Source organism: Emydura macquarii, unplaced genomic scaffold (genome assembly GCF_026122565.2).
Source record: "Emydura macquarii macquarii isolate MOO-44397 ecotype Brisbane River unplaced genomic scaffold, CSIRO-AGI_Emac_v2 contig_2246, whole genome shotgun sequence".
Classification (NCBI taxonomy): Eukaryota; Metazoa; Chordata; order Testudines; family Chelidae; genus Emydura; species Emydura macquarii.
In genome coordinates, this window is record NW_027132383.1 from 2,158,375 (window position 1) to 2,182,118 (window position 23,744).

The 23,744-nt window shown below is 62.0% G+C and overlaps 1 protein-coding gene across 1 annotated transcript; it reads left to right on the forward strand.

The window, feature by feature from the left end:
- Positions 1-1,369: 1,369 nt before the first annotated feature.
- On the forward strand, positions 1,370-4,087 carry SCRT1 (scratch family transcriptional repressor 1). Its single transcript, XM_067560180.1, has 2 exons — positions 1,370-2,084; positions 3,360-4,087. The coding sequence occupies exons 1-2, from the start codon at positions 1,970-1,972 to the stop codon at positions 4,085-4,087; spliced, it is 843 nt and encodes a 280-aa protein (XP_067416281.1). The 5' UTR covers positions 1,370-1,969.
- Positions 4,088-23,744: the final 19,657 nt, after the last annotated feature.

Below are 23,744 nucleotides of genomic sequence, written 5' to 3' on the forward strand. Positions count from 1 at the left end.
TGCCGGCTCCAGAGAACCCAAGGGTCACGGCGGTCCTGGCCCATGAGAACTCGGGGAAGGAGAGCCGCGTGGATCCCGGGGCCACGGGAAAAACAAATGCAACCTGGAGGGCTGGCTTAATAACCCGGAGGAGGCGGCTAGGCTGCTCGCTTCCAGGGGGGCAGGGAAAGGGGAGATTCCAGAGGTGATGGCCCAGCGGGGCTATGATTTCCCAGACTATCTGTCCAAAGCCAGGCGGGGCCCCTGGCCTGGGTCCGGAGGGACGCTTTGGCACCAGTGGGAGTGGCAGGTGCTCAGGATCGGGGCCCCTGGGGTGGGGGCCTGGGGCTGTGTTTGAGGAAGGACCTCGAATCCCAGCGCCTGTTGGCTCCTTCGGGCCCGTCGTCCCAGCGCAACCCGTTAGCTGTAACCGCCTTTGTGCAGGGGCGGCGCCTTCCCAGCGGCCTGGCCGGGGTCGGCGAGTCGACAGCCGGGTCCCGCGGCCTTCAGTCCGGCTGCGAGTCGCTGGGAGCCTTGGCTGAGGGAGGACGGAGCTGCTAAGAACCTCGGACCCACGACGGTCCAGCTGGAGGCGTGGAGGCCCAGAGAAATGACGCGCCGGGCCTGGCTGGGCCAGGACTAGAGGTCGGGGGTCCTGGTTCACACCCCGCCCCCCTTGTTCTAACCACTGGGTGATATCTTCTGGCACAGCTGGGGTAGAAGCCAGGAGTCCTGCCTCCTGGCCCCTGCTCTAACCACTGGACCACACTCCCCTCCCAGAGGGGGTTAGAACCCAGGTGTCTTGACTCGCAGCCTGGGACCACCCCCTCCCCCCAGAGCTGGAAATAGAACCCAGGTGCTCCAACCACTACACCCCACTGCCTCCCCACAACAGATGGCGCAAAAGGGCTGGCCGGTTTGGCACGTCCCTCATTAAAAAGGGGCCATGTCGCTTTTTATGGCATCCCAGAGACCAGAGGTCCTCGTTATTCTCCCACCAATAAATCAAACCCAGAGAGGGGGGGGGGAAATCGCCGCGGGTCTCCTGAGGTCTGGCGGGGCTCCTGGGCTTGTCCCTGGGTAACCTGCACTGGGGCTGGGGCTGGGGCTCGGGGCGGGGGGTTAACCACAGGGGTGAGGCCCTGGGCACATCCTCTCCCTACTTATTTGCTTCCTTTGGGCTCGAACTCGCCCCAAAAAAGAAAAAAAACCACCAAAAAAGCCCGCGCAGGAGGCGACTCACAACAGCGTCACTAAATCATCTCGTCTCGGCGCCGTTCCCGGGAGATGATGATTTTTTTTTTTTTTTTTTTTTTGGTGATGGATTAAATTAAGCGCTTCCATTTCCGTCCACCACCTGATCGCTGCATTATAAACCCAAACAGCTGATCCGGGAGGCTCCAGACATCCCGGCCCTTCCAGCGCGCCTGCCGCAGAGGCCGGGGAGCTGTCCAGCGCGCACCAGGGCGCACGGCCAGCCCGCCCCGCCGGCAGAACAATACGGGCAGCGCCGGGCGCACGCGGGGGCGGGGGCAGCCGCAGCCGGAGCCGGAGCCGGGCCCGGGCTCTCGCCGGGAGCTGTCCAGTGCTGAAGCGGCAGGCGCTGCCTGGCGAGCCCGCGGGAGTGTGGTCGACCCCGGGCACTCAGGGCTGGGCTGGCGGAGCGCGCTGGAGGGCGAGGGCAGGGCCTGGGGACGCCGGCCCGGGTGCAGAGAAGCAGCGGGGCCCGGGGCTGGAGGAAGGACTGGCCGCCCAGGGCGAGGACGGGGCGTCTCGGCAGCCCGCTTTCCGGGCCGGGAACGGCAGGTCTGAGCGAGCGAGCGACCGCCCGGCCGGCAAGACACCAAGCCCCCGCGCGCCCGGATCGCTGCCTTGTCCGCGGTCCTTTCTCGGAAGGTTTTTGTGTGTGTGGCTGCGTTTGTCTGCCCCTGGATCCGGCAGCCATCGGCCGGCGGCCGCGTGTCTCCCTTCCCAGGAGCGGTTCGAAACCATGCCAAGATCCTTCCTGGTCAAAAAGGTCAAACTCGATGATTTTTCCTCTGCGGATCTAGAGAACTCGTACGGCAGATCCAGAGCGGACTTCGGCTCCCGGCTCCATGACAAGGGTAAAGAGCAAACCCGCGTCCCCGCGAGCAGGGCTGGGTCGTGCATGGCTTCCCCGGGCCGGCTGCAGAGCCGGGGTGTGAATGCAGCGGGGCCTGGGCCGGGGCCGGGCCCGGTTCGCCTCTGACTCGCCCTCGGGGCCGCATTCCTATGTGCAGCCTGCCTCCTTCCCTGGAATGCGGCGTGCCGCGAGCCATGGCGAGCAGGGCTCGGCTCGGCTGGGCTCGGCTCGGCTCGTCGGCTGTTGACTCTGCACATTTGAATGCCAGCCACCCCGCCGCTCTGTTCGTACAACTGCCCTCAAATTAGACCTGGGGGGGGGGGGGGGGGAAGGGACCAAGGTGGTGTGGGGGGGGGGAGGGAACCACGGCTGCGGGGAGGCTGGAATTCACCGGTCCGGGGCTGTTTTGTTCGGCAGGGCCCTTTTGTCTGCACACAGACAAGTTCAAGGGCAACTGTTCGCAGTACCGGACGGCGCCCGGCGGTGGCTGAGCTTCGCGGCCGCGGCCGGTCCGTTCCCTGTGCGCGATGCTAATACAGCTCGGGGTAGCAGTTCCTTTGGAGATGACCCAGGCTCGGAGAGGACCCCCGCCCCCCCCCGCCCCCCAGGCATGGCGCTGATCTGGTCGCTCATGCTGATCAGGGGCGATTGTCACACACTTGGCTCCTGGCCTTTGTTGATTGCAGCATGTCTGCGGCGTGTTGCATAATCAGGAGCCAGGATGCTGAAGTGCTCCTAAAATAACGGGAGGCTCCTGCCTCCCCCCCCAGCCCCCCCCCAGCCCCTCTCCTTCGGCTCGTCCGGAGACCTGACCTTGAGTGTCACCCGGCGAGGAAGGTGTCACCAGTGGGGCTTTCCGGGGGGGGGGGGGGGAGGAGGGGCCCACCACATCCATTTCTCGGGCTTCCGAGTCAAAGGAATCGTCATGAGCGCTCCGCGCGCCAGCGCCCCCCCGGCAGCGGGGGCCGGATCCAAGCTAGCCGCGGCGGCGGCCCGGCCTCTGCCGGCCTCTCCGCGCCGAGCGGCGGCGGGCGAGGGGACGATGCGGAGGGTGGATGGGGACCGGGGAGGGGGGGAGGAGAAGGTTCATCAAACCGCTTCCACGGCCCCCCCCCCAGCAGGACCGGGGCGCCCGCTCCGCTTTCATTTCCACGCCGCGCCGAGGCTCAGGCTCCCCGCAGCGAGCGAAGGGAGACTGGGGTGGGGGGGGGGGCGCCGGCCTGGCTTGTTGCCTCGGTTATTTAACAGGCGCCCTCCTTTCTCTGCCCCCCCGCAGCAGGGTACATCAGCGACTACATCACCCCCTCGGTCTACGAGGGCGAGCGGGAAAGCGCCACCAAGGTGCCCTCGCCCGACCCCATCTACCCGGGGGCGCACGGCGACTATGGCGCGCCGGACTCGGACCAGCCGGACAGCCCGCACTCGGAGATCGCCGCCGGCTACATCAACGGCGACGCGGCGGTGAGCGAGGGCTACGCGGTGGACGCCTTCTTCATCACGGACGGGCGGTCCCGGCGCAAGGCGGTGAGCGGGGCCCGCAGCCTGCAGCGCCACACCTGCACCGAGTGCGGCAAGACCTACGCCACCTCCTCCAACCTCAGCCGGCACAAGCAGACGCACCGCAGCCTGGACAGCAAGATGGCCAAGAAGTGCCCCACCTGCGGCAAGGTCTACGTCTCCATGCCGGCCATGGCCATGCACCTGCTGACCCACGACCTCAAGCACAAGTGCGAGGTCTGCGGCAAGGCCTTCAGCCGGCCCTGGCTGCTGCAGGGCCACATGCGCTCGCACACGGGCGAGAAGCCCTTCGGCTGCGCCCACTGCGGGAAGGCCTTCGCCGACCGCTCCAACCTGCGGGCCCACATGCAGACCCACTCGGCCTTCAAGCACTTCAAGTGCAAACGCTGCAGCAAGACCTTCGCCCTCAAGTCCTATCTCAACAAGCACTACGAATCGGCCTGCTTCAAGGGGGCCGTGCCGCCGCTCAGCCCCCTGGAGACCTGACCCCCGGGGGGGGGGGGCCGCCGCGCCCGCCGTCTCTCCAAACTCTCTCCGGGACCCCCGCCCCGCCCCCCTCCCCACGCCTTCTCTGGGAGCCCCCCCTCGCCAGCTTCCAACGCTCCAGCCCCTGCCCCCCCCCCCGCCCCGCTGTCCCTGTCCCCCCCCAGCACAGAGCACAGCCGAAACTGACTCCGCTCCGCTCTTGCGCGCACGGACCTTGGCACGGATTCTCCCCGCCGGGGGCTCAGCCGCGAGGGCATCCAATGTCCTCCCCCTCCAGGCTTCTGCTTCCGGAAGGTGCGACCTTCCCCGGAGCCAAGACGGAGGAGAAGAAGAAAAGCTACAGAACAAAACTTGTGCTCGGCCGCCAATGACCACGAAGTGTCCGCCTGCAAAGGTAAAACAATAGCTACTAACGACCGACAATGATTCTCCTCGGGACCTTTTCCTTTCCTTCCTTTGCAAAGGTTGGTTTTTTTAAGTGTCTATTTCTATTTTCATACGTGTCGGGATTGATTTATTCTATATTGAGTTCGCAGATTTTCTAAGATAGCGCTCTAGATATATACGGGGGGGGTGCCCCCCTTATTTATTTCTGTATTTATTTGGGGGGGAGCCCCCGAACTAATTTATTTTGCGTTGAAAACTGAGTTGCACGGTTGTTTACTTCGAACCTCCTCTGCGTTTGTTGCCAATATTTCCTTACTATGCCAAAGTCTTTGTCACTTTTTTGAAGAAAAACGAACAACCAACCAAGCCCCGACCCGACTTTTCGTTCTCCCCCTTTCTAACACTCGGAAGTTTTGCATGCAAAAAATAATAATAAGTATTTCAATCTATGCCAATTTTATGATGCTTTTGATTCTGATCACAGGTTGAGTTCTCTCTGTCTGTCTGTCTTTCTTTGCCAAACTTTAGATAGCATCTTTGAGGGCAATATTTCTCCTTAGGAGTCCGAGACTGAACTTATAGAGCAATAATTAAGGTAATGCATGTTATTTTTAAGACAAATAGTATTACTGAGAAATCAGGTACATTTTAATCCAATATTCTTAATAGCAACGAATATCAGGGACTATGCCAATGTAGTGTGCTAGAGTATCCGCCGCCCCCCCCTTCTCATGTATGCACTGCCTGCCTTTGACTTCATGGTAGTTTTAGCAGTAGAGGCTTGTGGTGCTGCCCAGGGAGCTGCAAGCGACGTAGTTACATTTTCTAGCCTAAATCCTGAAGGAACATCCCACCGCGGCTTCCGGAGCTTCCGAAAGGAGATGTCAAGCATCTGGGAATAGATCGAGACCTACTTTGACACGCTGTTAAATACGTCTCCCCACACACGCACACACACACACAAACACACGCACACACAAACACACGCACACACGCATGCACCCAGATAGCCCACCAAGACCCAGGACCTCCCTCGGTGGAGAACATGGCCATCACCTTATGTCGTCAAAGCCACGTGGATGCTCCTCCTCTTTTTACCTGTCAGGCACTTCCTCTTCTAGTCTTTCCATTTTATGAATAACTTAAAGCAGCACAAAATAAAAGTAAAACTTACTAGAATTCAGGTAGAAGGAACTTGTATTAGCTAGACCTCTGTTTTTGTACTTAACTAACAAAGGGAACTGTATATTGCAGGAATGCCTTGTAAATACCGTTTGGAAATTTACATGATTTTTACAAGCTTGTAAAGAATCTTAAACCTGTTTCTGGAGACTTTTTTCCCCGGGGAAAAAATTTTTTGAGCCAGTATTTGAATGATGTCCCGGTAAGCACAATGGCACCAGGCCTCTTGGCGCACTTCACAATAAAAGAAAAAAAAAAAGAAAAAGAAAAAAAAAAAGAAAAAAAAGAAAAAAGAAAACAAAATAAAATGGACAATTGAGAGAGGTTTTTTGGTTTGGTGCTTTGTTTTTAAATCCTCATTGTACATACAGCAGCACCCCGGGGGGGCAAATTCTCCCCCCCCCATTTCATCTGCGAGTGGGAGCAGTTTATGTCTGGGGGCTCAGGGGGAACCCCTCTGTATTTCCCAGGCATGCTGGCTCAGCAGAACCAGACTGGGCTGGGGGGGGGGGGTCTGCCCTCTGCACGCCGCGGGAGGGGGGGGGGGGGTGTCTCTGAGCCTTTCACTGCGGATTTCCCCGCGCTCGGAGGAGCCCGGGGCAGGAGCTCACAGGGGAGCAGCGCTGGGGAAAAGAGTCACTCGTTTGTGGGCAGCGCCCCCCCCCGCTCTCCCGGCTCCGGGGACAGGCCGGGGCTGCAGATACAAAGAGGCTCTCCATCTCCGCGCACCCGCAGCACAAAGGAAGGCTCTGCATGGCGGGGCGGCCCCCGAGCGCCCGGAGTGGGGGGGCGCTACTGCCGGGAGAGCAGCAGCTGCCTAGACCCCCCCTCCCCGCCCTGGGGTGCCCGGGACCCGCTCGGCGGAGCTGCAGGGCCCAGCGCAGCGGTCCTGGGAACCGGGCCGGGGGCGCGGGCTTTGCGCTGGGCTGTTTGTCACGGGGCGGCCCCTGCCCGGCGCCGGGGGGTGGGGGGGCAGGCGATGGGCGCTATCTCAGCATATCGCCGGCGGGCTGGGGGCGGGGATCCGGCCGCAGCCCATTTGTCACGGGGCGGCCCCGGTCCGGGGAGCCGGAGCACAAAGGGGCCGGCGCGACCCGGGGCCGCCCCCCATCCCCGCCGCCGCCGCCCGGCTCCTGGCCGCGAAGGCCCGGTATTGTTCTGCGCCGAACAAAGCCGGCCGCTCTCGGGAGCGCCACGTCCTCCCCCACCGCCCCGCTGGCTCCGGCCGAGCGGCGGGGGGAGCCTGGGACCCGGCTTTGGAAGGAGGGGCGCAGCGGACAAAGCCCCCCCCGGCTGCAGTGACCCGGTTCCTGCCGCAGCCTGGCTCTGGGGACCGGGGCCCCTGAGGGACCCCCTGTTGCTCCCCGGTTTACAGCCCCCCCGCTCGGTTTGGGCTCAACAGGTCGCTATCTGTTTGCAACGCGCCGAGCTCCGCACCCCCCCCCCCCGCGGGACGGGAGGGGCAGCGGGTCCTGGGGGCGGGGCCGCTGGGGGCAGAGGGGGCGGGTGTGAGGAGAGGAGAGAACTCGGAGCCCCCTTCGGCAGCAGCTGGTCCTGCCCCCAGCCCCACTGGAGTGAGCTGTGCGTGTGTGGGGGGGAGCTGAGTGTGTGTGTGTGTGGGGGGGAGCTGAGTGTGTGTGCGTGTGTGTGCGGGGGAGCTGAGTGTGTGTGTGTGTGCGGGAGCTGAGTGTGTGTGTGTGTGTGTGTGTGTGTGTGTATGGGGGAGCTGAGTGTGTGTATGTAGGGGGAGCTCTGTGGGGGGATGGGCGAACTGTGTGTGTATGGGGGAGGGGAGTTGAGTGTGTGTGTGTGTGTGTGTGTGTGTTTATGGGGGGAGCTGTGTGTGTGTATAGCTGAGTGTGTGGGGGAGCTGAGTGTGCTTGGGTGTGTGTGCTTGTGTATGGGGGAGCTGAGTGTGCATATGAATGAGGGAGGTGTGTGTGAGTATGGGGGGAGCTGAGTGTGTGTGGGGGGGTTGAGTGTGTTTATGGGGGAGCTCTGTGGGGGGATGGGCGAACAGTGTGTGTATAGGGGAGGAGAGTTGAGTGTGTGTGTGTGTGTGTGTGTATGGGAGGAGGTGTGTGTGAGTATGGGGGAGGGGAGCTGAGTGTGTAAGGGGGGAGCTGAGTGTGTGTGGGAGCTGGTGTGGAGGGGGGAGCCGTGGTAGGCCCTAGGTAGGGTCACGGAGGACAGGTCCACCAGTGGCTACTAGCCGGGCTGGGCAGGGATGCAGAACCGAGCTCTGGTGTCCCGGCCCGTGTGTGCCAGGGGCCGGGCCGGGCCGGGCCGGGCTGGGGGGGCGGGCCTGGCTCCTCCATAAATCGCCCTGTTCTGCTCATTCCCTAGGAGGCACCTGGCCCCGGCCCCCGCCGGCAGCCAGGACACGGGGCTGGACGGACCCTGGCTCTGACCCGGTCGGTTCTGTGTAGGGAGGGGGCGGGGGAGCTGCCGGGGAAGGTCTGGGTGTAAAAATCAGTGGAAACATTAACACCAAATACATCCCCGGGGGGGCCCTGCCCTGGCCCGCGCCCAGGCTCTGCCCGGCTGGGCGGGGCTGCCCTGAATATTGTATTTCAAAACACAGATTTAAATCGCCGGTGGCTGAACTAGTCAGACCCTGCGCGGGGGGAGGAGGCTGGGGACCCCCGCCCCGCCCCGCCCCGCCCCGCCCCGCCTCCATTCAGCCCGGGGCCGGGTCCCCCAGCCGCGCACCGACCCTGCGCCCGGCGCGCAGGCTGCGCGGGGAGCGCGCCGAGATCCAAGGCGGCAGGTCACCGGAGCTCGCAGGTGGGAGCGGCCCCCGCCGAGCGCGCTGGGGAGGGCGGGGTGCCCGGAGCAGGCCCCGCCGGGTCCCGGGGCCCGGGCCCGGCACATGGGGCAGCCAGCAGCCAAGGGTCGCCTGCCGGGGGCGGAGAGGGAGAGACCCACGGGCTACCAGCGGGTCTGTGGGGCGGGGGAGGCTCTGGGGCGAATGCCCCGCGGCAGGCACAGCCCCTCGCCCCCGATCTCGGATCACCCCGGCCTAGCTCGGGCCCCGGGAGCGAGGGTCGAGCCTCCAGCGCCGCCCAGCCGGTCCGGGTCCGTGGACAAGGCAGGGCCGCTCGGATGCGCTCGGCTCCGGAGACCCAGCCACAGGCAGATGCAACAGGAGGGGACCTGCCTTTGTGTCGGCCCGGGCGGGTGCCACGTGCGTCCGGGGCCCCCGTGGGGGGAGGGGAGAGAGACGGGGGGAGGGGATGCAGGGAAAGGGGATGGGGTGGGATGGGGCAGGGAGGAGATACAGGCAGCGGGAGGGGAGTGAGAGGAATCCGGAAGGGGATGAATGGAGGGGAGGGTACAGGCTGGCGGTGCAGGGGATTGGAGGGGGACTAGGGTGGGGGTTGGGGACTGGTGGTGGTGCAGGGGGGTTAGAAGAGGTGCAGGGTGGGGGATGGAAGGGAGCAGGGTGGGATTGCAGGGGCTGGAGGGGTGCAGGGTGGGGATGCAGGGGGGTTAGAAGAGTACAGGGGGGCTGGAGGGATGCAGGGGGGCTGGAGGGATGCAGGGGGGTTGGAGGGAGGGGTGCAGGGGGGTTAGAAGGATGCAGGGTGGGGGGATGGAGGGGAGCAGGGTGGGGATGCAGGGGGTTAGAAGGGGTGCTGGAGGGGTGCAGGGGGGATTGCAGGGGGGTTAGAAGCAGGGGGTGGAGGGATGCAGGGGGTTAGAAGGATGCAGGGTGGGGGGATGGAGGGGAGCAGGGTGGGGATGCAGGGGGGTTAGAAGGGGTACAGGGGGGCTGGAGGGGTGCAGGGTGGGATTGCAGGGGGGTTAGAAGGGGTACAGGGGGGCTGGAGGGGTGCAGGGGGGTTAGAAGGATGCAGGGAGGGGGGATGGAGGGGAGAGGGGGGATTGCAGGGGCTGGAGGGGGAGGGTGGGGATGCAGGGGGGTTAGAAGGGGTACAGGGGGGCTGGAGGGGTGAGGGGGATTGCAGGGGGGTTAGAAGGATGCTGGAGGGATGTAGGGGGGTTAGAAGGATGCAGGGAGGGGGGATGGAGGGGAGCAGGGTGTCCTCCTCTTGTCCTCTGCTAAAAATCCCAGCTCTGGTTCCTCGCTCTTGTGGGAGCGGCCGGCTCCCCATAAGGCCAGAGCCCGGCTGCCCTCAGAGCTGGGAAACCTCTTGCAGTTCCCCCTCCCTGGCCCGTCCCCCCTGCTGGGGGCTGCAGCTCGCAGCGTTGCTGACACGTCCCAGGCTGCAGGCTGGGTCATCCCGGAGCGAGCAGGCCCGGCACCGTCAGCACCGCAGCTGCAGAGCGAAGGGCTCAAGGCACAGCGTGGGCTGCACACGGGAGGGGTGGAAAAGGATGAACGAAGGGGGCGCTGGGGAGAAAACGACGCTGACTTGGCTTGTCTGCCCCCTTCCCTTTCCCCTCTTGTTTCTGCCCAGCAGCATTCATCCCTGTGCCCCTCACCTGCTAGGGACACAGATTTGCTCCTAAATGGCAAGCCCCTGCCAGGGAACGGTAACCGGCGGGTGTCACTCATCCCACAGCAGGGCCCAAACCAGACACAACGGCCGCAGTGCTAGACCCTACAGTGCAGCCACCTCTGGGGTGGAAGGCAGCAGCTGCTTAACAGCACCCAGCAACACCGCACTGCCGGATCACGGGCCAGGGAGGGAGCAGAAATACGGCATCCAGTTAAAGTACTGAGGACTTGAGGGAGGCAGAGGGCAGCTGCCTGGTTTGAATTTCGGCCGGGCAGATGGAGCTGCTGCTCTCCCTGCACCTGGGGCTCAGTCACAGCCCTGCCCTTCAGTATCACCCCCAGCACAAGGCTGACGCACAGGGCTAGGGTGGCTGGAGAGGGAAGAGGGGCCCCTGCTGAACCACCAGCCCCACTTCCTTCAGTGCCAGGGCCTCCCCGCTGAGAGAGGAACCCGCCAGCCCTTCCTCCCCATGTGCGACGGGGGTGCAGGGTAACGGCCTAGCCCTGCAGCAGATGGGGTAACAAACGGAGCTCCCCACGGAGAGTGGCCTCCCCTCCTCCCCCAGCCTGCTCTGGGTCCAAATCAAGGGCTGGGCTGCTTCAGCATCAAACCTGTGCCCAGGAGGATGTGCGGGCAGGGCAGGCGGGAGCTGGGAGATGGGCCTGTCCCACTAGCCCCGCCTGCTCCCACAGCTCCGTTCCCCTGACCTTGTAACCAGAGACTAGCGCTCTCTCTGCAGCAGCCTGTGGCCAGCCTGCCAGCTGAGCCAGGGCGGGCAGATCCCCCAGGTAGGGAAGAGCGTGCCCAGGCTTCCAACCAATACAAGAGGCGGCTGGTGCTGCCTCTGTCCGTCCGAGGCCGGCTAGCACACGCGCTCCTCTGCCCCCAGTTGCTTTCTTTCCCACCCTCCTCATCTTCGCCAGGCAGCAGCTCCCAAGGCCGGCAGATTTGCACGAAGCATTTCCACGGCCTGGCCGGAGCGGCCATGCCAAGCAGTGCAAGGAGGCAGAAGGGAAATCAGGGTGGGAGGCAGCCCTTGGCTACGTCTGGAGGGCACGTGAGCTGGTACCCCATGGCATCCTCCCACAGCTCCCCGCATCGGGGATAGGACAGTTCAGCCCTGCAGACTACAGATCCCAGCATGCTCTGCTGCCTCAACGCTTGACCACCACAGGCTGGGTCCTGTGTTCCACACACACCCCCTGTTACCGTTCATGGTGCGATGGCGGCACCTGCGCCAATTGTTTACATCATTCTTCAGTCAGCACTCGGCACTTCTCTAGTCCCTGTCACTGGGGGGCGGTCTGAAACATTGGCTGATTAAGCCTCAGCACCAGCCTGTAAGGGAGGCAAGAAATACTTCGGGGGTCACAGCCTGGAAATGCAGCCACCTCTGGGGTGTGAAGCAGCAGCTGCTTAGCTGCTGCACGGCCGTGCTACATGGCAGCTCAGCAGAGGAGGCAGAGAAGAACCTGTGTCCAGCTGAACCTGCAGAGGGATGGTGGGGGGTGGAATAACTACCTGAGCTGGGATGTGCCGAGGAAACCAGGATTAACACCCCTGCTCCCACGGGATCTCCACACGGGCAGGAACGGTGGTTTTGATCCCATTCGTATGATGCCCCCTGCCGTGGGGCAGCGGGGCCAGCCCTGACTACGGGGCTGAGGGGAGAGTGCCCACCCCGCACTCTCTGCAGCAGCTCCCAAGCAGGTGCTGACCTGGCCTGAGGTCACAGGGCGTTACGGATGCAAATCAAACACAGCCCTCAGAGAGCTCTCAGCTGGGCAGAGTGTGGGCCCCTCTGCCCCATCTTCCTCCCCCACCCACTGGGAGCTGGGAAGGGGCATGTGCACAGGCAGGGAGCAGGGAAACAAGCAGGCGTCGCTCCATCTGTTTGAGGCACTGGGTAGCCGGGTATTTAAGCCTTAGTTCGTTAAGCCAGCCAATGCCCTCCGCCACCCCTCCATGTAAGTCAGCATGTCCCTCTTATATTGATGGGAAACTGAGGCCTGGGGGAAGGGACTTGCCCAAGGTCACGCAGCAAGTCAGTGGCAGAGCAGGGAGTGGAACTCATGTCTCCCCACACTCAGGCCTATGCCCGCACCCCGCCACACCCACAATGCCCCCCACAGCTAGAAATTCCCCTGGTCCTGCTCTGCAGCTTTGCCCCTCCCCAGAAAGTGCCTGTGGAGCCTCATCTCCTCTTCTGCAGCAAGCTCGAGGTGAGCAGGTCCCATGCAGGGTGGGGGGGGGCTTCCTGGTGCAGTGAGCAACCCCCCCCCACCCCCGCCATCCCCAGGAGCTAAGTGGCTGGCTGATGCCCAGAGTCAGCAGTCTCCGTTCTGTGTTCCCAGGCTCAGTGACTCACCCAGGCAGAGCCTCTGCATTGGAGAGAGCCTGTACCGCTATTTCAGCACTTTCTTCTGCAATCGATTTAACAAACCCCGAAGGGAAAATCAGGCACATCCTGTTCTTTGCAGCCCCTCCCGCGCACACACGCGCCGAGGCCAACTGCCTCAAACACGCCGCCGCATGCAGAAATCACAGGGGCGCAGGCAGCCGCCTTCCCTGCCTCTTCAGCTGTTGCTGGAAGACAGCCCTTGAACGGAATTAAAGCAGCCGCGACCCCCACCCCCCGTGCGGCTGGGCCCCTTTGGAACCCGCCTGGAGGGGCCAACAGCCCCCTTCCACTTTGGCCCCCTTGCTCTGAATCAGGAGCCGGGGGGGGTCTTTTCTGCAGAGGCGCAGCGGCAGCAATTACAAACTCAGGCTGGCTTGCCGCGGTTCGGCTGGGCTGGGAGCAATCTCATTTCAAAACTGCTGGCTCAACTCGCTGCAGATGTGCCAGGTGGGAAATGAGGCCTCGCGTCTGTAGAGAAGGAGCCTAGCTCCCAGATCTCAACCCCAGCAGAAAACCCAGGCAGCTGCAGGGAGGGCAGGCGCTCTCCTTTCTCACTGGGTGCCGACAGCAACGCCCCCGGGGCCTTCCAGGGCCACAGGAGTGGGGTGATCCCAGCGCCCCAGTGCGGTGCTGGGGTATGCGCCCGACTGCAGGGGAGGGTTGCATAGGCATAGAATCATAGAATATTAGGGTTGGAAGGGACCTCAGGAGGTATCTAATCCAACCCCCTGCTCAAAGCAGGACCAACCTCAGCTAAATCAGCCCAGCCAGGGCTTTGTCAAGCCTCAGCTTAAAAACCTCTAAGGATGGAGATTCCCCCACCTCCCTAGGTAACCCATTCCAGTGCTTCACCACCCTCCTAGTAAAAAACTTTTTCCTAATATCCAGCCTGGACCTCCCTCCCTGCAACTTGAGACCGTTGCTCCTTGTTCTGTCATCTGCCACCACTGAGAACAGCCTAGCTCCATCCTCCCTGGAACCCCCTTTCAGGTAGTTAAAGGCTGCCCCCCCCTCGCACTCAATGCTCACCCCAGAGGTCCCCATGTGATGGCAGGAAGCACTGAGTTGCTGGATTCAGGTGAGATGCTCCCTAATGACCGTGCAGCACTTTCCACAAGCAGGAGGGATCAATTCCCATGTTTGGGGCAAATTCTCACTTGGGGGATTCTGAGTCTGGGGTACTGGCCTGCAAGACAGGGGTCATTGTGAAGCCAATTTTGACGACCTCGGCTCTATTCCAAGGAGCTCCTTTTCTCCTCCAATCTGCATTTTCAGTCTCCTCCCAGAGATCCGTTTCTCAAAGTTTGAGGTGGATTGAACGAGACATTTACGAGAGCCGGGACTTGGAAAAATGTCTGGCGTTCCCTGTTCAAGATACCGCTCCGTTTCGCCATTGTCTATCCCCAAAGTAGCTCGATCCAGCAGTTCAGAATGGGCAGCATCTCCTAGATGGCAGAGTGAGAATTAACTGAGCTGCGGGGCTAACGGAAATGTAAGTTACTGCAGACAAAGCGAATTCATGGCAACTCTCCACCGTTACCATGGTCAGGAAGAGTCCTTCCCAGTCTGTGAACTCCTCAGGATTAGAGAGCACGGGCTGGCATTCCTAGGCAGTTTAAAGGCATTGCTGGGACTCAGACAGAAAGTCTAACCCTACTGGAGATTGCTTCAACCTTTCTAAGATCCACTGAGATTCCTGCAGGGTTTATGGACTCCTGCAGCGTTTATAAGCGCTGCATGAGAACTGTGGAGGTTAAACAGGCCTCCGGCCATGCAACCCCAACTCTCTGCCCCAAACAATCGTTTGAGTGAGTTTTGTGCAGTGAGTTTTGTGCATCAAAGGTGCTAAAACTTCCTTTAAAAATCGAAGGGAACTTCCAAATGAAAGATGAATGACCAGGTCATTGTTAGTGTCACGCTGTCTGCTCAGGGCTCGCTGAAACACAAACATTAAGTGTCAGAGAGGCTGAAAATAATTGGCTAAGGTTCCATGACCATCTGTGACTCTGTCCTCTGAGTCCACCCACCTTCCCATCGGAGTTTCAACTAAGATCCCACGTCCCAAAGTAACTGTGCCCTTGTTTGTAATCTGTGAACTCACCCACTGCTTGGGGAAGCACAGGATTCTCCCACCTTCATGGGCTGGGCCGGAAACCACCGTCGCTCACATGCTGGACGCCGGTCGCATGTTTCATACTCAGTAGAGTTCCCCTGGCGCAGGCCAGAGAGAAGCTTTTTCCACACCCACTCTGAAGGTGTGAGCTGGCCTGAAGCCAGGCTGCGTTGTGCACGTGGAGGAGGTTAGGTCAGCTCACTGCACAGCATGAGACCGTGCTGTTGTCATGTGTGTTTGTAAAGTCCAGGAGGCAATGATTAGCAGTTGTATCACTGCGGTGCCTAGGAGTGCCATGACTGGACAAGGATCCCATTGTGCTAGGTGCTGTACAAACACAGAACAAAAAGACAGTCCCTGCCCCCAGAGAACTTACCGTCTAAGTCAAGAGACGACAGCTGGATACAGACAGCCCATCAGGGGAGAGGAAGGACACAGTAAGCGAGCCACGGTCAGTGTGACAAGCAGTGGGCTCAGCACAGCCCCAGCTGAATCACCAGCCAGGTTTCTGCAGGCACCACCGCGAAGGAGGGGTTGTGAGGAGGCATCTTTGCGGCCGTTAACAGCTTGGGGGACAGCGTGCGGGTGCTCGTTTTTAACAAGTGGGTGGTGGAGGCTGGCGTCCCGGGGAGAGGCCAGAGCAGGCTAGTGAGGGAGGGCGGATGGGCCGCCCGGGCATAGGCCGTGAACTGAAGTGAAGCCAAGCCGCGTACGTTGGATGCAGTGGAGAGGAAGGGCCAGTGAAGGGGTGTCACGGTCAGAGCGAGGGGCTCGGAGAAGGGGCTGTGCACCAGAATTCTGAGCGGACGGGGCGGGCCGAGCCTGCCTTTGTCAAGGCCAGAGCGAGGGAGATCACCGTAATGGGGACACGAGACGGCAGCTACCTGGGTGAGAGCGCCAGCCGTGCGGCCGGAGAGGAAAGGGTGGGGCTCAGAGAGGTTCTGCAGCAAGAATCGGCAGGACTTAGACCTAGAGCATTATATAGATAGTAACAATTGCATCCTGGGGGAAACTGAGGCACGGAGCGAGGCAGTGACTTGCCAATGCCACCCAGCAGGTCCCTGGTAGAGCTGGGAATAGGACGCAGGTGCCCTGAGCCCCAGGCCTCTGCTCTAGTTGCCCAAACTTTATTATTGCTCTTGATCCGGCCCTGTTTAAAACCAGCCTTATAGCCTGAGTCTGCGGGAGCAAACTCTGCCCTCCAGCCTCAGCAGCTGCTGGGGGAGACCCTGAGAGCTCAGGACAGAGACTCTCCCAGCCCAGGCAGGACACGCGGACGACGGCCGGCCGTGCTAGCGAGTGCTGGGGTTGCTGCTTGGCCCTGCCTCGCAGAGCTGGGGAGAAAAGGGTGAGTTCATGCACAGCTACTGGGAGGGTGGGTGGGCGGTGAGGGTGCTTGCTCCGCGGGCTGGGGGCACAGCTGTGGGGGGCAGGGAACAGCAGCCTGGTCCTGGGGGGGTGCAGCGCAATGCTTCTGTGCTTCCAGGCTCTGCGCGGGGGGGGGGGGGAGAGAGGCAGAGCTTGGGACATGCTGCTCCAGGACCAACCACGTCTTGCCCCACTGGAGCACAAGGGGCCTCTGCTGATCTCAGCGTCCTTCCGACTGGGCCACCACTAGAGGGCGAGACGATCACACCCGCTGGGGCAGGTTGGGCACCCCGGTCCCAGGCGGGCAGGGGCCAGGCAGGATAGGCCCCCAGTGAGCGTTAAAAGGAAGGAGGCTGCAGGGTCCGGGGCCTGCCGGGTATCCCTGGCACCGCACACAGGCCCAGGAAGTAAGTCAGCAGTTGGTCATTCAGCTAATCCGGGAAGGCAGGCAAGGAAATTTGCCTTTGGAAATAAAGAAATTGCTGTGGGGAGAAGCTACAGAAGGGGAAAAGCAATTAATGGCCTGGTGGGAATTGGTGAACTACAGCCGGGACACACAGCAGGGGCGCTGGGGCAGAGGCATCGCACCAACAGGCTGCCCATGAGGGCGAAGGACCCCTCTGGGAGGCAGGACGGGGGGAGGGAGGGGCAGCATCTTGAGGAGGCCAGGTCAGCTCCCTGCTCCACTGGAGAGCCAGGATTCCCACTAGGCTGGCTCTGTGCTGCCGCTACCGGTCTCTGTGGTGCCCGTCCCCAGGCCCAGGTACCCAGCGCTAACGTGGCTCTCAGACCTGGGTCAGGGATATGGCTCTGTGCGAATGTCCGCTGAGACCATCAAACTCATGTCAGGTGTGCTCCCCGCCAGGCCTCCTGCTCGCTCATTGTCCTCCCCTCATTCCAGCTGGTTCTCGTGGGGCTGCGGGTCCCCCTCACACAGCCGGTGACGTCTCCAGGCCCAGGCCCGGCCGTGGCCTTCTGGGAGATTGCTGAGATTTGCGGCCCAACAGGTCCAGCCGCTCTGCCCCTGCCCCTTGCAACGGAAGCGTCTCACCCGCACGGGGCCCACGTCTGGTTGGTCTCCCTGTGAGCCGAGCAGGGGCACCCACGGACACAGCGTGACGGGGCAGGGAAAGGAGGGATGTAAAGCGCAGGGTGCTGGCTCATTAGGTCACGCTGCCCTCTCTGCCCCTGCAGATACTGACACCCCAGCTCAGTGCTGGGGGGCGTCATTCCAGCCAGACACAAAACCCGAGACCCCAGCAACCTGGGGTAATGAAATATTCCATGGGACTCTGCAGAGACCCCGGTGTCACCCTGGCACCCGGCCCAGTTTCTAGCTGGGAGAATCACACCCATTCGCCCTCGTTTCTCATCGACACGGGGACCTTCTCCCTTCCTCTCCCAGTTGCTGGGCAGCATTGCCCGGTGGCTGTTAGACAGCTGCCACATTCCACCCCAGAGACGACTGCATTTCATTGCTCGATGAACGCCCCAGGTTACACAGGGCCTGCTCCTGGGAGCATCACTCCACGTAGTCTGGGATGTGATAAGAGAGATGCTCCCTGCACTGGCTCCAGGACCATGCCCTTTCCCATGGCCACCGTTTCAGACACCCCACATGAGACCCTCCACGGCACACACCCTGACCCCCTCAACCCTGACTTGGAACCTGCACTCCTCACCCTGCCTGCCATGGCAGCTGCCCCAAGGTGAGATTCTTGCCCCAACAGTCTCATGCCCCCACAGCTGCAGGTTTTAGACCCCGCCCCCGCCCCCCCAAGGCTGCCTGGTTGCTCCCGGCTGGTTGCATGACAAATCAGCTCAGTCACTCAGCCTCCTCTGGGGCCTTCCCTCCTGTCAGAGCCTTTAAACTCATGCACGGTGGGCAGCGGGGGAGCCGGGTGCTGGGACTGGGGGCACCCTTCCCCTCCAGGCCCCCGCCCCCGGTGTCCCGGCGCTCAGCCTTGTCTGTGTTTGAGCCCGGCTGCTCAGGCGTGGGGCAGGGCTTCCATCTGGGGCTGTCTGCGCTAATCAGGAAACAGGATTATGCCTTCTCGCTTCGCATCAGCCACAGACACTTATTAACCATCTTAGGCCCTGTTACACATAATCTCATTGCTGCCTGCGCTGAGATAAGGCTCAGCCTCCCGCTGCAGGGGTTGGGGGGGGCCGGGGGAGCCTTCAGGTGCATTCATCTGCATGGGGCTGGCCTGGCCAACCGGCAGCCCTTATATCGATAGGGGCCTGTGCAGGGGACGGACGGACGGACGGACACACACACACACACACACACGCTCTCTCTGCCTGCAGGGTGGCTTTCTACGGGAGAGCAGCAGGAGTTCTCTTGTCCCCCAGCTGCCCCGGCAGCCAGGGGCTCGTAAATGCCAGGAGTTAGGGTGGGTGTGACACAATGACATCTGCCCCTGGGAACTGGACTGAGCCCCACCCCGGACGCCCTCCAGCGGGACTTGGTTCACACAGGGGCCGATGAACGGCTCAGAGCCAGCCATGAGTTCCAGTAGTTGCCACACCAGGCCAGACTGGAACCAGTGACCTGGGGTCAAAGGCCCCACTTTCCAGTCCCGGCCGCCTTGTTGGATTGTTCTTTAAATTTCATTTTACCCCCCCTTCCAGGCAGGCATGCGGGAGTATGTCTGTGTGTACACATGTGTGGGCATTTACACACCTGTGGGTGTGCCCAAGTGAAGGGGAGCGAAGCCAGCAGGACCCCACGAGGGATCGAGGTCTCTCCTCATTATAAACCGGACAAAGGCCCCATGTGCTCTGCAGCTACAGCTGGCTCAGGGGAGCTGGCCACAACACTGTTGCAGATTATAGTGTAGACAGCACCTGGCTCATGTTCCAATCCATAACCAATCAAAAGCTCAAAGGCCCACAGTCCTGTCTCCCCCACCCATAATGCTGGGACGGAGCAGCCGTGCTGCAGCCAGCACTTCAGCTTCCTTGTGGCCAGGAGCCGAGGGCTAGAGCTGAGCGCAGGGCAGGCGCCGGGAGACGTGACTGGCGGCTTGTGTAGCCCATGGCGTGTGTCGGGGATCCCAGGGCTCCGGCAGAGCTGGGGGTGGGGAGCATAGGACTGGCCCAGCAGGGGCTGCGGTTGGGGCCTGCGGGGCATTTGGTGCGGCGTGGGGCAGGTTGCACGGTGTCCATCCGCTCGAACCCCCCGAGCCCCGAACTTGTCAGGGGGTGGTAGTCTCGAGCTGCAATTACACAGGCGGCCGCTAGGTGGGGCCAGTGGCCCGTGGAAGAGGAGGCGCCCCGGGGGCTTTGGGGGGGCTGGTGGTTCTGGGTTCAGGGTCACTCCAGGTCAGGAAGGTGGGGGTGTATTGCTCCCTCCAGGGTCCAGTCCAATCGCCGCAGGGAGCTCCCGGCGTGAAGCAGGGGCGCTGGAGTCGGTCCCAGGGGGTGGCGGTGGAGCTGAGGGTGAGAGAGCGACCCTAGTGCGCTGAAGGGTCCTGGCCGGGACCGTCCCAGAGCCGGGCGAGTGCACCGGGCCCCTGGTAAGGGCACCGGGCCCCTGGCACCGTGACGGGGATGCTGTGGGCGCCAAGGCTGGCGTGGTGTTGGTGATGCCCGGTGACACTTACCCAGAGCGGGGGCTGCCAGCACCCTGCAGCCCGGGGCTGGCAGAGCAGCACAGTGGAGGGGGAAGCAGTCCTGGGGTCTGGCCATCAGTCCCTGGTGGGGGGTCCCTGCTCCGTTCTGCGTAACGCCTGCTCACCTGAGATGCCATCCACAGAGCCCAGGCTGGCTGCGTGGTGATTTCTGCACAGCCAGAGCCGCCCACCAGCTGCATTGGCCCGGACGCCCTCACGCCAGCACCGGCCCTGAGCCCAGGCAGCCTGGATCCAGCTCAGGGCTGGGCCTGGCAAACTTCCAGGGCCACTGCCAACAGCGAAGGTGGAGCCCCGGGACCTGAGACCCAACTCACTGGGGAGGAAAAGGCAACCTCAGCAGAGGGCAGCTGGCTGCACAGCTGTCACAGGAAGCCAGAGCAACCCCGGCCCCTTCCCTCATCTCAGTTGTAACACACCCCCTCCGGCTGTACCCCCCCCCTCGACTGTCCCAACCCCCTCCAAGCTGTACCACGCACCCGCAGGCTGTACCAGGCTCCCTGGAGAGGTACCACACACACCCCCAGACTGCACAGACACACCCTGGCTGTACCAGACACCCTCAGGAGTTACCAGACCCCCCCCAGGCTGCACCAGACACACCCTGGCTGTACCAGACGCCCTGAGGAGTTACCAGACCCCCCCCCAGGCTGCACCAGACACCCCCTGGCTGTACCAGACGCCCTGAGGAGTTACCAGACCCCCCCCAGGCTGCACCAGACACCCCCAGGCTGTACCTGTACCGGTGACTCGCCAGCCAATGCGCTGTTGTGTGCCACGTTGTCATGTTTTCCCCCTCCCGAGTCTCCCTGACCCACCATTCTGGTCGGCTGGTGCCCCCCCTCCATCCTCAACCCTCCATCCAGGGCACCATTCAGTCCCCCCCATCCGGTCCGCCAGCAGGTTGGCAGGTTGTGCCTGGGCTCCAGCCCCGTTAGGCTTTACGGCCCTCGTCTGGGGCCTTCCCCAGACCTTTCACAGCTGTCTGTCGGGGAACCCAGGCTCTCTCCGAGGCTGCAGTCCAGGGCCCAGGTAGCAGCCCATTAAGATCTGCCTCGCCAGACCTGCCCCTTCCCTGGGCGTTTTCCGACTGCAGCCAGCCAGGCTCTGAGCCTTCCTCCCCAGGCCTGCTCAGGCCGCAGGAGACAGGTAACCATGGGAAAGCACCAAACAGGGAAAGCGCCAACATGTCCCTGGCCTCCCCCTTTCAGGAGCTCTGACTGCTGTCTATAAATACGTCAGAGGGATACATACCAGGGAGTTCAGCACCAGTGTGGACACAAGAACTAATGGATATAAACTGGCCAGCAGGAAGTTTAGACTTGAAATTAGACGAACGTTTGTAACCATCAGGGTAGTGAAGTTCTGGAACAGCCTCCCAAGGGGAGCAAGAAACCTAGCTGGCTTCAAGACTGAGCTTGATAAGTTTATGGAGGGGATGGTATGATGGGACAGCCTGGTTTGGCAACTGACTGATCTTAGATTACTAGCTGTAAAAATGCCCAGTGGCCAGTGATGGGGTGTTAGATGGGGCGGAGGGTTCTGAGTTACTACACAGAATTCTTTCTGGTGTCTGGCTGGTGAGTCTTGCCCACATGCTCAGGGTTTAGCTGATCGCCGTATTTGGGGTCGGGAAGGAATTTTCCCCCAGGGCAGATTGGCAGTGGCCCTGTGGGTTTTTTGCCTTCCTCTGCAGCATGGGATATGGGTCACTTGCTGGTGGATTCTCTGTATCTTGAAGACTTTAAACCATGATGTGAGGACATCACTAACTCAGCCCTAGGTCAGGGTCTATGACAGGAGCGGATGGGTGAGGTTCTGTGGTCTGCGTTGTGCAGGAGGTCAGACTAGATGATCATATTGGTCCGTTCTGACCTCAGAGTCTCTGGGGCTAGGAGATCTCAGCATGGCCGTGCCATGATCATGGAAGCCCCTCTCCAGGTGCGTCCTCCGCAGGGCTCCTGCTGGGATCTAGTGTGGAGAGGCTACGCCTGGCCCCACCAGGACGGGGCCCTTCTCAGCTGGGCTTCTCCTTTTTAATGCCTTCCTGCCTGGTGTGGGGTCTGTACGCCTGTGACGGGGTCCCATTGGGACAGGGCTCTGGAACCACTCGGGGTGAAGCCAGACAGGACTCTAGTGGGGCGGGGTCTCCCCCAGGCCTTCTCACACCCATGCAGCTGCCTCCTGAATCTGGCCTCAGGGGGTTCAGCCCCCCTGCTCCGCCGTGAGCTCCCTGCAGTGAGTCCCCCTGGATGCAACAACTGGGGAGCTCTGAGGTGCCCCCAAAGGGGTCGTGCCCCCCGCCTTGCAGTCAGAAGCGATGCACAGCCTGCGTGGGGACCAGCAGGGTTTACCAGTTCTCTGGAGCACAGCGTGGCACAGAACTTTGTTAGCACAGGCAGCAGAAAGTTACAACAACACCCATCTGGGGACGTGCCAGAGCCTCATTCTTGGGCTCTGCTCCCGGGGATCCCCCCCCCCCGGGGGACTGGCCTTTCCCGCCACCAGCCTCAGACACGCCCCTGGCCCTCCCCAGTCCTCTGTCCCTCTCCTGGGCAAGGTGGTCCCCTCTCCTTGTCTCTGCCTGCCACAAAATGCTGCAACCTGTCACAGCTGGCCGGCCCACGGGAAGAGGGGTCCTGGCCATTGGCTGTGTACGGGCAGCTAAAGGAAGGTCCAGCTGGCCTCCCGTGGTCTCTGCAGTGATCACACCCCGGTCCCATCGCCAAACCGCGTGAGTAACACCTAGGGCAGTGGTTCTTAACCTTTCCAAACTACTGTACCCCTGAAGCCTGAGTCCCACCCCCACGGGGCTGAGGCATGTAACTTAGTTTCATGGCGCCCCTGTGGCTCCAGGCAATTGCCTTTCTTGCCACCCCCAATACCAGCTCTGCACTTGCGACCCCTCTAAACCCCCAGGTTGAGAAACACTGCACTAGGGGAACTGAGGCACACACCACAGTACTCAGCGACAACATTAAGAATAGCCCCACTTCGTCCACATGCTCCATCCCAGTAACACGCACACGCACACACACACACCCTGTCTGCCGGGCCCCATGGCGCCTACCTCTCAGCTGAGTTTTCCCTTACCAAGAAACTCCTGACCTGCCGCCCAAGTAGCAACTCCCAAGTGTGCGTTGGGCGTCTGAAGTAAATAGGGGCACAGCCAGGGATGAAGGGCTGGGTGTGCTGGGGGATGGGGTGTTGGGGGACAGGGGCTGGGTGTGCTGGGGGATGGGGGCATTGGGGAATGTGGGGCTGGGTGTGATGGGAGGACAGAGGGGTGGGTGCGTTGGGGGATGGGATGCTGGGGGGACAGAGAGGTTGGGGGCTGGCTGGAGGGGGCATGAAACCTCTCCCCGTGGGAGAACAAAGTCCACTGCACTGGGTCTTTGCCCCGCCCTTGTCCTCCCCATACCGCTGGCTTCCATATCGGGTTCTGGGCCCCTGTGGCTGCTGGCAGCTGGTGCTGGCCTGGTGGCGTGGCTAGCAGAGCAGCGGTGCCGGCCACGTGGCTGTTTCCATCCCAGCCGAGGTCATTTTGTTGGCCAGCTTGGGGAGGTGACATCATGGAGGTGCCCACGGCCCGGCCGAACTGCTCCATCCTGCTCCCGGCACCAGCCAGCCACCGTCCCGCCACGGCCAGGTATCTTTCATGTCACTCGTCTGCTAGGTGGAGCCGGCTGCAACACAGGCCGGGTTCAGTATCTAGGGGCTCCTTTCAACAACACACCACAGAGCCGGGCCGAGCCCCCGCCCATAACCTGGGACAATGACACACACACACCCCGGGCACCTCTACAGGCAACACGTCCCCTCCCGCAGCACAGAGCCCGAGCGTAGAAAAGAAACGTTGACTAAAAAGGGGGAAAGTGACCCGGCCTGGGCGTGGGGAAACGCACAAGCAGGATTCACACGCACAAAACCGTGAGCCAAACACCCGCCCTGAGCGTGCCGGCAGTGTCCTTCTGTCCTGCTCTTCAGTCCAGCCCAAGAAGCTCATTTATTGTGTCCCCCCCCTTCACAGCTCCCCGCTCACAGACCGTGCCCTTCGTCAGGGCAGACCCAGCGAGCACCCAGAGGTGCAGCTGCAGAGTTCACC